This window comes from Indicator indicator, chromosome 5 (assembly GCF_027791375.1).
Source record: "Indicator indicator isolate 239-I01 chromosome 5, UM_Iind_1.1, whole genome shotgun sequence".
Lineage (NCBI taxonomy): Eukaryota > Metazoa > Chordata > Aves > Piciformes > Indicatoridae > Indicator > Indicator indicator.
In genome coordinates, this window is record NC_072014.1 from 18523276 (window position 1) to 18536590 (window position 13315).

Sequence of the window (13315 nt, forward strand, 5' to 3'; positions counted from 1 at the left end):
TTTAATTACCAATTTATAAGCATGTTGGACACTGCATCTTGTAGTTCTATGGGAAGTATCATTATAAGCTTTGAACTTCTGCCTATGGGAAACAATTGACACATACACAGAAATCATGAGTGTATGTTCAAATATAAGCAACTCCTATGTACTTTCAAAATCTATAACTTAAGACTTCTGCATACTTTTCCTATTTTGGCATTTTAAGACCATTACCCTCATTGTTTTGCTTTAGTAGATCAGACAATATTGATTCCACTTTTGAAAGCATGTTTTTGAAATTAATAATTTGGTTTTATTGATCTCTAATAAAAAAAAATAAATCATTTTAATGGGTTGCTGTGATTGATTTTTAAAAATTATTTTTCTTTGAAACTACTTTGTTGGGAGGAATCAGAGCTGTATCTGTGGACTACAGAATCACATATATAGATGAGCAGTGAAAACACAAGTGACCGAGAGGCTCAGATACGGTTTTTGAAACACACGGAGAGTGGAGGAGTGGTTATATCCCTCCAAAGAACAGCTACATTGTTGAAATAATTGCTGCAGGAAAGCTAGCAGATTGTGCTAAGGTACTAATGTCCATCCACCCATCAGCTGTGACAAACTTTGGATCTGGGTAGGTTGTAAAGGGGACATTACACCTTTGAAATGCCAGCAGCAGTTAACATATGCACTGGCCTGTGTTCCAGGACTGTGTGTTTGGGGCTTGCTTTTAAACTACTACTTAGGACTGCTTAAGAGAACTATTACACAGCATTTATGAACAAATTAAAGGGGTTTACTTTTACCCTTTATTCTTTACAGCTGCACGAGATACCGAAATAGGAAACATTCGGTTCTAGGCATGTTTTCAGGTGTGTGAACTCTGAGCCAATTTGGAATCATAACTGAGTAGCTCGTTCCACCGCTCGGGAGGTCAAAGCAGAAGGGGGGCAGAACGTCAAAGTCAAACACGGAAGCCTCGGCTCTTGTCTCGGCCATCAGCTCCCAGTTGCACCACGGCGGCTGGACAAACCCAGACACACCGGCCGCCGCTGCTCCCTCCCTCCGCCACTTCAGCCTGTGGCACAAGAGCAGAACGCCGTAGAAGCGAAAGGCAGGATGGCGGCGAGGCCGCCGGCGATCTCAGCACTGCCGCCGGTGACCCTGGGCGCCGAGCACTACAGCTCCCGGCTCGCCCCGCGGCCAGCTGGGGCCGCCACCTGCTGCGTGCCCGCGCTCGCTTCGGCCGCTTCCCGGGGAGCGGCCGCCCGCTGCCCGGCTGGCCGCCCGCGCGGAGAGCACTTCCGCTCCGGCAGCAGCCGTTGCCATGGCAGGGAGGGTCTGGGCTTCCGCTTCCGCTCCAGCAGAGCCTGTACCATGGCAGCGGCGATGGAGGCTGCGTCGGTGCCTGACGGGCAGTACACGGCCGTCGTCTACAGGCTGATCGGCGACGGGCGATGCGGCGAGGCGGTGTCATTGCTGAGCCGCGAGCTGCAGAAGAGCTGCCGCTCCCGGGGCGGCCTCTCCCTGCTGGGCTACTGCTACTATCAGCTGCAGGACTTCGCTGCGGCCGCCGAGTGCTACGAGCAGCTGGTGGCGCTGCACCCCGAGCTGGACGCATACCGGCTCTACCAGGCGCAGGCCCTTTACAAGGCCGGGCTCTACGCAGAGGCCCTGCGGGCTGCGAGCCCGCTGCTGGATGTCCCCGCCTACCAGGGCCGGGCCCTGCGCCTCCAGGCCGCTATCCACTATGCCCAAGGCGAGCTATCGGCGGCTAAGAGCCTAGTAGAGGAGGTGCTCAGGGCTGCTGCAGACGGCAGCCCCGGGGGAGCCGAGGACCCCTCGGAGCAGGCTGACGCCGAGATCAACCTGGGTTGCGTGCTGTACCGGCAGGGGCGGCACGAAGAGGCCAGTGCCAAGTTTGCCAGCGCCATGCAAGTGTTGGGTTACTGGCCTGAGCTCTCCTACAACATGGCACTGTGTTGCTATGCGGCCAAGCAGTATGACTCTGCCCTCAAACACATCTCTGATATCATAAAGCGTGGCATCCACCAGCACCCAGAGCTCAGCGTGGGCGTGACCACTGAGGGCATTGATGTCCGCAGTGTAGGCAACACTCTGCTGCTGCACCGCACAGCCCTGGTGGAGGCCTTCAACCTCAAGGCAGCCATTGAGTACCAACTCCACAACCTGAAAGCAGCCCAAGAGGCACTCACAGATATGCCACCACGGGCTGAAGAGGAGCTGGATCCAGTCACGCTGCACAATCAAGCACTAATGAACATGGACAGCCAGCCCACTGAAGGGTTTGAGAAATTACAGTTTCTTCTGCTGCAGAACCCCTGTCCACCAGAGACATTTGGAAACTTGCTGCTTCTCTATTGCAAGCATCAGTACTATGACCTAGCAGCTGATGTGCTAGCAGAGAATGCCCATTTGACCTACAAACTGCTCACACCTTACATGTACAACTTCTTGGATGCCATTATTACTTGTCAAACTGCCCCTGAGGAGGCTTTCCACAAGCTAGATGATTCAGCAAGGACACTGACTGAGCAGCTGAGAAAACTCTCAAAGCAGGTGCAGGAAGCGAGGCAAAATTGGGATGACGAAGCTGTAAAAAAGGCAGTTAATGAGTATGATGAGACTCTGGATAAATATATGCCTGTTTTGATGGCTCAGGCAAAGATCTACTGGGACATGAAGAACTACACAATGGTAGAAAAGATTTTCCGCAAATCAGTGGAGTTCTGTAAGGAACATGAGGTGTGGAAGCTCAATGTGGCTCATGTTCTCTTCATGCAGGAGAACAAGTATAAAGAGGCTATTGGCCTCTATGAGCCAATAGTTAAAAAGCACTATGACAACATTCTCAATGTGAGTGCCATTGTGTTAGCTAACCTCTGTGTTTCCTACATTGTGACAAGCCAGAATGAAGATGCAGAGGAACTGATGCGGAGAATTGAGAAGGGAGAAGAGAAACTGGCCTGCGATAATCCTGACAAAAATATCTACCATCTCTGCATTGTCAATCTAGTCATTGGTACCCTCTACTGTGTGAAGGGAAACTATGAGTTTGGTATTTCAAGGGTCATAAAAAGCCTAGAGCCATACAACAAAAAACTGAGCACTGATACGTGGTATTACGCCAAACGGTGTTTCCTGTCCTTGCTTGAGAACATGTCCAAGCACATGGTCATGCTACGTGACAGTGTTATTCAAGAATGCATTCAGTTTCTGAAGCAGTGTGAGCTGTATGGAAGAAACATCCCAGCTGTCATTGAGCAACCTCTTGAAGAGAAGAGGATACACAGTGGGAAAAATACAGTTACCTATGAAGCCAGGCTTTTGAGAGCACTGATGTATAAGATCATTGGGTGGACTGTGTAAATGGTGTTCCCATACAGCAAAAAGGAGAACTTTGTGTCTGTTCTTTTTGTATACTTGTGAGGTGTGGCTTACCATGGTAGTACATAGTGGTGTGGGTTTTTCTTGATTGCTTACCTTTAAAAATTTTGTCATGTATTTTAACAACACTGAGTGGAAAATAGAATATTTACATAAAGTTAACTTGCACCAAATAACTAGGGGCATTCTCAGTAATCTGTCATGTTAAATATACCTTAAGGTTTGTTGGCCAAGAACATAATTACAGAATTATCATAGAAATTTCACTTGTAAAATACTGTATCCTTTTGAAATAATGACCAAATATCTTTTCATTGGTGGTTATTTGAAAATGATTTGTTCTCCCTCTGTTCTAGCACAGAAATTGAAGGAAAAGAGTTGTTCTCATTCTCTGATTTGTGCCTGTATGTGAAGTGTTTCTTTCTGCTTTTCCAAGGTATGTTTAATACATTACAGACTACATCGATAGTATATTTAAACACACACCAAAAAAGGCTGTATAATAAAAAACAGTCCTGCAAACATTCAGATTCCCTTTCAATAACTCATCAATAATGCATGAGTATTCTGGCAAGCTGTACACCTCATACAGGGACCAGGAATATATTCCAAGAAGGGTATATTAGGACAATACCTTGCTTTAGGTCTACCTGTGCAGTAGAATTGTTATGACAGGACATAACTGGCTTCAGAGACACAGTCCAGTGCTGCCCGTTGGCTGTACCTGCGCCATCTGAGTTGTTGCCCTGAAGACTTACTTGGTAGCAAGTGCCAGCTCAATAACACAGTTCTCCCTTTGCAGCCCAGCCTGCCTCTTTAATCCAAATACCATTCTCAGAATATACCAGTCTCTGCTAAGACACCTTGTGAATGTGAAATAGTGTTATTTACCATATTTCTCAAACAGCATTTAACTTCCATTTCATGCAAAGCTTCTATTCTTACATGGAAGAAATCTGCTTCTTAATTTCCTCCTTGTGTTACTGTTCCTGCATCTCTTAATACCTCTCTGAAACCCTGTTGATTTGCTTAATTCCTTTACTTGGCATCTCCATCACACTGGCAACAGGGTGCTTTCTCAACAGTATTCCCATACCTTTCAGTGGTTGTATACAATCTGGTTATGGGCCTCATGGATGTTCTCCTTTTTACATATTCTGCCTTCTCAAGCAATGTGTGACCTCAAGATTTTAAAATAAGGATCAAAGGTCTGCATCTTTAACTCATTTGCTTACCTTTTATAGTGGCTCTCTGAAGAGTTGTTACAGGGAAATTTTGCAATCAGGCTGCACATCCCTTGAAATCCAGTTTCTGTGCTGTGATTTACCTGGAAAGAAAGGGGATGGCATTTCTGCAACTTGCTGTATTACACAAACAATAGAACACTTAATGCTTTCAGTTAGTGTATATAGGGACTGCACAGGCCTGCTGCAGCCATTTCAACATAGAGACAGGCAACTCTGCTTATCTGCAGGGAGAGCAACTGTCAGGGCTAAGCATCCATAGCTAAAGGAAACAATCGTGGGTAAGGTAATGTTACAATTTACCCAAAACTTCCCCAAACAGTGAAGTAAAATCAAACTGAACAGTGTGAAGAATGGGAAAATATTCTAGGGAGACTAGAGAGCAGGCAGGAGATGCAGTGAGATGTCATAGAGAGGCCTCCATAGCTCATTACTAGTCCATAAAGCCCCCCAATTACAGTGATTTTAAATTATTTCCCACAACTGCTTCCCCACAAGGAAGAGACCTATGATTTCAAATGTTGTTTGCCTCCACAAAGCACAGCAGCAGGCTGTAAAGTATGTTTCTAATTTACAGTGCAACTGTATTACTTATTATGCAACATAAACAGCATGGCCTTTAAAAAAAAAATTAAAAGTCATGCCACATAATGGTGTCTGAAGTGCAGTAATGGGCAATGACTTGGGGAACATCAGCTCTTTTTTTAATATTCACTGCACATATTCTGTGAAAGTCAGTAGATGTTCAAAAAAGCTTCACTTTGTGCATGTGCAAACAGTGAATGTCCTCAAATGGAGAGCAATGTAGAGACCTTTGCACAGCTGACTGGTGATGCTCCGGTGCTCTAGCAGCTCTTGTACAACTTGTGTGTGACATTCATTGGGGTGCTGCAGCCAAGATTACCTGCACTTTCTGTGTACACACAGATATCTACTGTGGTTAAGCAGAGGTGACAGTGTTGGCCAACTCTGGCATGTACTCCAGAGCCCACTGGCCCCCATAGAAGGCACAGAGCCCTCCACTGCAGGGTGGAAGGGAGAACAGCCAAATTCCTTGTGGCAAAAAAAGTGCCAAGGTTTCTGAGCAGGTTGGGTCATGCTGGACACCATGACCCCAAATATGGAGAGGCCTCTGCTGCTGAAAGGACAAAAGGAAGCAACAGAGCTGAGGCACAACAGAATGAGACCTGGGACAGGTCAACAGATACTCCTGCATGGATTCTTTTCCCTGTCCCAGCTGTATTTTCCACCCAGTCCTCTACAGCTTTTTCCTCAGCAAGAGCCACCCAGCCTTCCCATGGCTGCAGCACACTAGGACATATGCCTCACCTCCCATTTTGTCCTAGAGAGCTGCCTGACCCTCCTGTGCCCAGAAGGACCAGGTCCTGGGGTCTTTTGCAGTAGTACTGCTTCCTGCAGGGGCAAGCATGCATTTATAGCATCTCCAGCTGCAAAGCACTTTGGTCATGAAAAATATATAAATGTTACAACCAGTTTTATTACTATCTTTATACAGCATTTAATGTTACTGCTATGTGACTTACACACAGAATACAATTTTAAAGGAAATCACATTTTTATTTAAAGAAAAGGGAGGGCACCAAATAATGCTTTATGCTCCTTATAAATATTGTAAAATGCACCTAAATTAATGCTGTAAGCCAGCACAGTTCTTTTGTCCACAACCAAAAAAGGCTGGTTCTGTTTAAAAAAAAAAAAAAAGCAACCAGAAAACCCTACCCAGAAACAGTTGACCTTCTTGCCAGCGAGCTGTGGAGGGCAAACAGCTGCAGATTCCTAGGCAAGAGCCTTTTTCTTTTTTTTTTTTTTTTTTTTGGGGGGGGGGGAGGGGGGAGTGGGGGCAGTGGAGAGAGCAAAGAGAAGGAAGACCACAGCCCTTTGTTACTGCATCAGCATCTGAAAGATGTGCAGCACAAGATGCACATCACTGCCAGACCAAGGCCAGTCTCAGGATTTTATTTGAAGTAACAGCCTCTTTTGCACCTCCTTACACTGCATCTTGTGAGATGTTCTTGTCCTCAAACCATACAAGGGCTTGCCAGATGACAGGCTGCTTTGTACTGCAGTTGGGCAGATCTTTTTCCGCAATGACCCTTGCAGTAATTACAGCACACATTGAATGAACAAAGGCCTTAAACTGCCATCCTGTCAGCAGCCTGTCTGTGCTGGCAAGTGGAGCAGGGGAGGCATGAAGGCCCTGAGATGTGATTTACTTCATGCCCCACCTTGAATCCCCTTGGTGTTCAAATCTCTGTAGTGAATCAAATGTCTGCTGATACCACCAGCAGAGCAGAGGTAGTAGATGCCAGGGACAAATAAAACCCCTATACTTTGGACCTCTGCTAAATGCAGTGGGTATACCTGGGGCAACATGCATCTTCTTCACATCACAACATGTTGCATAGTACATACAGAAGATAAACACATGAATACCATCTGGTTTTCAAGAACTAGTTCACAAAACACATTTCGTGCAAACTGTCTTTTAGTGCAAACAGCTAACCCTGTGTTTCCCATGGTGCAACCACCACACGTTAAGAAAATATAGCTGTTGCACAGTGAGAGGTGAAAGTCAGCAGGGAATCCTGATCCAAGGAATCCTGAACCTCCACCAGGACCCAGCTAGGCTTAGCCTTTACTGGCAGCCTATAGAGCCCACCCTAGATGTGGCCTCCCATCCATGGGTGGTATTACCAATACAGTATAGTCCCAGCCCTATGAGACACTTGAATCCTGACAGCTACCCCACTGGGAACTGCTCGGAGAGGGAAATTAAAAACACAAGTGCGAAATTTTATTTTGGAACATGAGAATGATCACTCAGCACTACACATTTTTAAACTTCCTGGGGTGAATTTACACACTAGCTCTGCATGGTCTGAGCTTCTTCATGGTGCTTTTGTCCTTTGCTGCGTACAGCCATCCCCATCTCTGAATTTCAGCCTTTCTCACTGCTTACCTTCTCCTCCCCCTCAACTTTGCCTCTAGGACCCTTGCTATCCTATGTCACAAACAGGGAACAGGTTGACTAACAGCTTTTTATGAGTCAGCTTTACTTTATAGCCCTCTTTCCCGTGGGAGAGGGCAGAAGGAGTTGGCTAACGCTCAGATCCTGTTGGGTTGAAGTGTTTTCTAACAGTCGTCTTCCAAATTAAAATTAACACAACTCAGATTTTTCTTAACTGCATTTCTCCGGTGCCTCACAGAACTCTTTGTGTCCTGCTCTACTGATTCACGGCTGCTCAAACAGCCGGCAAACAGAAACGAAAGGGCTCTGACATGGCGTATCTGATTTTCTTGCTCTGTCAGTAGTATTTATCACTGCAGCTCCCATGTGGAGCGGGAGGGTCTGCTTCTTCATCAGGACTGAGGGACAGGAGTTTCAGAGCACACATAAATCCTTCGCTCATCCCCTGCAGAGCAGGTCAATGTACATCACGTTTTTGAAACAATAAAAGCCACATCTTCCAGTAGCTGTTATCCAACCACTACTTCAGCCATCTCGATAGCACAGCGATAGTCACCACGCCAATATACCCCACGCAGCTGTCCGTGGGTGCGAGGCAGGTATGGAGACAGCTCCATTAGGAAATACCGCCTGATTTATCAGAGCGTTGTTTTTCTTCCCCTGGCATCTCATGCCTTTGTGTGTCACCTTCAGGGAGGGCTGGGCGGCTGCCGCCGTGCTCTCGCCGTGCTACAGAGGGTGCTGCTGCGCCAGCTTTGGCCGCGGGTGCTGTCGGACGCTTCGCGGCGGCGGGGCGGGGGCGCCGACGGCGAACACATAAGTATGTGCGGGACCGGCATCCTTCTCCTCGGGTCCCTGCCACGGGTCTGTGACAGCCAGATGGGAATGAGACCATACAAACGCCGGCAGCTAATACTGCAGGCACGTAAGCCCGTTTTCCATAGCCCGCGCTAGAGTTTGCTGCTCCTCCTGCTTGGAGGAAGGGAAATCAAAAATGAAGCCAAAACCAAATGGTGAAAAGCAGTAGTCTCCGACCCAGAGAGGTGACTGGTTCCTCGGATCCAGCGCTGGCCTGCCGTAGGCTCTTCAGGAGCGTCCTGCTGCTGCTCTCCCCGTTTTTAGGAGGCGGAAGCAAGAGCAGGCAGCAAGGCTCTTACGCTGCATCTCGGCGTCACCACTAGCCGGGAGGGGAGCAGGAGGGAGCAGTGGTGGGTACCAGTGCCTTCACCCGGAAAGGCAGGCAGTGCCGTGCACAGCAGCCTGTTGCATCCCTCTTAGCACCCTTACACCTCGGAGAGGACCTACCCTTAAGAAGGCATAGGTCTGTCCTGTACATGTTTGTACGGCGCAGGGCACAACTGACCTCAGTGAAGCTTCTCTAGACTGGTGCCGGTTTTACCGTTAGGAGAGCCTGCGTTCACACACCTGAGCAGCTCCTCAGCAGTCTCTAAGGAACCCTTACATCATGTGCAAGATAGGAACCGCCCTTCCCTCAGAGATGAGGGGCAGCCACAGCTTTTCCCTGTGTAACTAATGGCACCATCTTTTCTGCCACACTTAAGTGCCTCTTGGCCTGCTTCTGCTCAAGAATCCAATCAGGGCTACGGATGACATGAAGTATTGGTAGTAGTAATAAAACAGCCAACAAAATATAAAGCTGTTAGAGTGGGATGGAATCTCTGGGAAGGGGGATGCAGAAGCCCTGCCCTCTGCCTTTGTGCTCAGTTCAGAGCAAACCCAGAGACAGCTCCTGATCTTGTGAAATGGCTGCAAGTGAGCATGTGTAATATACTGCAAAATTTTTGTGACTTGCTAGGTTACAGGAGAACTTAATAAAAAAGGAAACCAGTTTATCTTTTTCTGATAATTTCTCCATGGCTTTAGGGTCTCATTCTGGCTTCCTCTCTATGCCTGGGGAGGTTATCCTAATATTCAGTGTAAAACATGCAGATTCCCTAAAGGGAGCTTGGAAGAAATTCTCTGCCTCAAATGCAAACCTGACAGTACATATCACATCAGGGGATCTCTTTTATCAGCAGGATATTCAGAAGGGGTGAATGATTTACTCATATAATCTCTTAAACCTTTCACTTGCAGAGTCTGAGATAGAATTTGTAGCATTTTCACCATTTGGATCTAAAAAAAACCACAAAAAAAAAAAAACACAAAACAAAAAAAAACCCACAAAAACCCATCAATACAATTTCTATATGAAATTTGAAACCCTACTAGCTGATGAAATTTCAGAGGAACGTGTTCTTCTGTGGTGGAGTAACAGCAGGCCTGTGCCTTGGCTTTGGTGTTTTCTTATGTTAGAAATCATATGGTTCCTCCCTAGGGAGACATGTTAAATAGGTATCTCCTGTCTTTTGCATTTGAAAACACTGAGGCTGTGTTTTAACCTCCTGTAATTTAAGACTGTACCAACTTTTGTGGAAGTAATTTTTGTCATTTCCTTTTGCCAAACAGGTGTATATTTACACAAGAAGCCTAAACAATGTTTTTGTTATGAGTTGTAACCTAAGTAATTAGCTTTGTCTTTAGGATGATGAGGAAGGCAACTTACATGACAACACTTGCTTAATATTTCTGCCATGTAGCTGCTGCAGAAAAGCAAACCAAAAGTGGGCTGTGGCATTTTATTTCCCTTCCTAAAGTATTTTTTCCCATCTGGTATGTTCTCCCTTTAGCTGGTGAAAATATAGGCTAGTCCAAGTTTCACTTACCCTGTTGTACCAACAGAGTAATACCACTTTTTTTATTCTTCTAAAGTTATTCTTGAATTAAACTGGGGGAAATGAGCCTGGAATGAGAATGAAAAACAGATTCTTATCTCATTTCCTGGCACTATCAGTTTGTTTGCTGTTTGAACCTAGAGCCATCAAATGTTTATGTGGGGTGAGGACTTGTACAATTAACTACATAATAATGTAGTCACTGTCAGAGGCAGGAAGCAAACAAGCACGACTAGGCTGGTAATCAACACATTAGAAGATCCAGAAGTACAAACCAGAGCTATAAAAACTGAAGATTTCATTTTAGCTATTGGTGTATGTGTGCTCAGCCCTTCAGAAAGGTTCCTGTGAATTAATCTCCAGAAGATTTTCTGCAGACAGTGATATGACTCCAGTTAGGTCTCTGCTGAGCCCAATTGTTACCTCAGATCACTTTCTGTTAAGACCCATCCAGTGTTTCTGGGGAGATTAACTTTATGCCTCACCACTGCTTTCTCCTTTTATAGATCCTCTGTGAGAGCCCTAGATGAGCTGGTGATTTGCTCAGTGGGGATACTGCTGACCTCCACAAGGCAGCAGTCCTCACCAAGCACTAAATTATGCTCACATTTACCCAGTGCAAGCCCCAGTACTTCCATCCAATTCAGCAAAACAGTCTGATTTACACCAGTGTAACTGACAGCAGGATTTGGCCCCACGGAACAGCCTCTGTAAGGCCAGATCCTCCGTGGGTATAAGTTACTGTGGCTCAGTGTGCATTTGTAATGCCAAATTTGCCTCTTTCCATTTAGTATGTGGCCCAAGGTCAAGCTAAGAAAATAGTTCACTGTCATAATTATTCCCATGAAATCCAGAGCACTTTGTATTTGGCAGCCAATGTCATTTCCCATGCCTTAAGAAGCTGGCATTAATTTCCTGACACTGAACAACGACAGATTCATTTATGCATTTTCCTGACTGCCATTTTCTTCTCCTCCTGCATTTTAATCCCTGCAGTTTGATGCAGTCCTAGAGGAGCCTTCCTGGGTGGTACTGTAGCACTAGCAGTAACCACATCTCCATTTAATTAGCATTTGTGCCAGACTTCATTCAGCAGGAGTTTTACCTTCAGCCTGGGGAGTAAGCCAGGTGTTATTGCCTTCTGAGAGTTTTTTGCTTCTGCATTTTCTCCCTGAGAGCCTCTCCTCATTAGAGATCAGAGGTGGGAATCTCACAGGGTCATTTCAAGCCTGTTGCTGTGTGTCAGTAACCCTGCAGCTGGATAATGCCATGTGGCTGTGCAGCCCTCAGGACCAACTTAGTGCTTCAGATACAGACTGTCCAGCACCTTCCTGCTCCAGCATCCTGCTTATGCAGCAGAACCCCATACAGAACTCCCTGGGAAGAAACAAGGCACCGTTTGCCCCATCTGGTATGAAACCAAGGCTGGGAGCAGCCAAGTAGGAGCACTGGTGGTATTGAGGGTGCTAGTGTGGGATAAAGAGCTTGGGAAGGGCTGCAGAGGAGCCAGGGTGTACACCTGCACCTCTGCGGGATCCAGCCTTAGCTCTGCTCACAAATACAGTTGCTAACAGCTACCTCTTTTCTTTTTCATACAAAAAGAAATATTTCAGTCCATGACATGTAGCTAATATTCTCAACTGATGTCGGCTTCCCTGGCTCCCCTGAAGCAATGAATATTTATACTGGCTAAGAACTGGCATCTATTTCATCTCCTCTTGGTTATTTCTCACAGCTATTTCTGTTTGTTTTCCCATAGCACTCAGTAGGCTCTGTATCATTTTCACAGAATCACAGAATCACAGAAACGTTCAGGTTGGAAAAGACTTTCAGGATCACCGAGTCCAACTGATAACCCTACTCTACAAGGTTCACCCCTAAACCATATTCCCAAGCACCACATCCAAACGACCTTTAAACACATCCAGGTTTGGCAACTCAACCACTTCCCTGGGCAGCACATTTTCATGGAACATGGTCAGTTTTCCCCTATAGGTTTGTTTGTATTTACACATCTTGAGTTCCCATCACAACTTCACACTAATTTAAGCTGAGTGGTGGCAAAATGACCTAAACGGCATTTGCCTCACCTGATAAACAAAAACTCCAATCACACCTCCTCCAAAAAAAAAAAAAAACAACCAAACCGTAACCAACCAACCAACAAACAAACGAATATAGTCCAGTCAGATAATTCTGCACGTCCATAGCAATGACATGGGCATGGAAACAGTGGTGTAGATCCTTCCACACCCTTGTCCAGTGCTGCAGAATTTCAGTAAAATTTCCATTTTCTCAGGATATTAAATTTGACTGCAAGGAAATCCAGACATCATGTATTCTCACTCCAGCAATGGAGCAGAGTTAATAAAGATGCATAAAACATGCCACAGCCTGGCAGCTTGCTCAGAGGCACACGTTTACATTTCAAAATGATGGTAAGTATGGTGTGGGTGTGATGGGGACACAAAGAGCAAGGGAGGAAGATTAAACTATAGCATAAGGAAGCACAGCCTGTTCAAAAAGTACGAAGTTTCATGGGCAAAGAAGGCCAAATGTGACTCAAGTTTTGATCTCGTGCTTGTTGTACAGATACTCGGCTGCTGCTGCACATCGTGCTCCCTTCTGCTCCTTCAGGCCTAAGCAGGGCTCCTCCAAGTCTGGCAACACCTGCAGGTGTGCCCTGAGCTGGGGGATGGCCCCCAGCACCATGAGCAGCAGGTCTTCTCCACCTCTGGCAATGGGGAAATAGGTCCTGAACAATGCAGGCATTGAGGCCAGGCCCTGAGTGCAGATGTACTTGCGATGCTCTTTGTGCTCTGGCCCAAGGACAGGGGTGAAGCAACTCCATATGAGGCAATGGAGCCCTCAGGCCAGGACCTGCGTGGCGTGTAGGCACCTGAGCCTCGCCATTTCAGCAAGAGGTTCTCAGTGACCCTTGGGAATCTGTG

At 46.3% G+C, this 13315-nt stretch overlaps 1 protein-coding gene across 1 annotated transcript; it reads left to right on the plus strand.

Moving 5' to 3' along the window:
• Positions 1-1377: 1377 nt before the first annotated feature.
• IFT70B (intraflagellar transport 70B) lies at positions 1378-3378 on the plus strand. The gene has a single exon (XM_054381024.1). The coding sequence runs from the start codon at positions 1378-1380 to the stop codon at positions 3376-3378; it is 2001 nt and encodes a 666-aa protein (XP_054236999.1).
• The last annotated feature ends 9937 nt before the right edge of the window (positions 3379-13315 follow it).

Excerpts from the sequence above, each read along its gene's own strand:
- IFT70B (XM_054381024.1), top strand. The coding sequence starts at position 1,378 with ATGGAGGCTGCGTCGGTGCCTGACGGGCAGTACACGGCCGTCGTCTAC.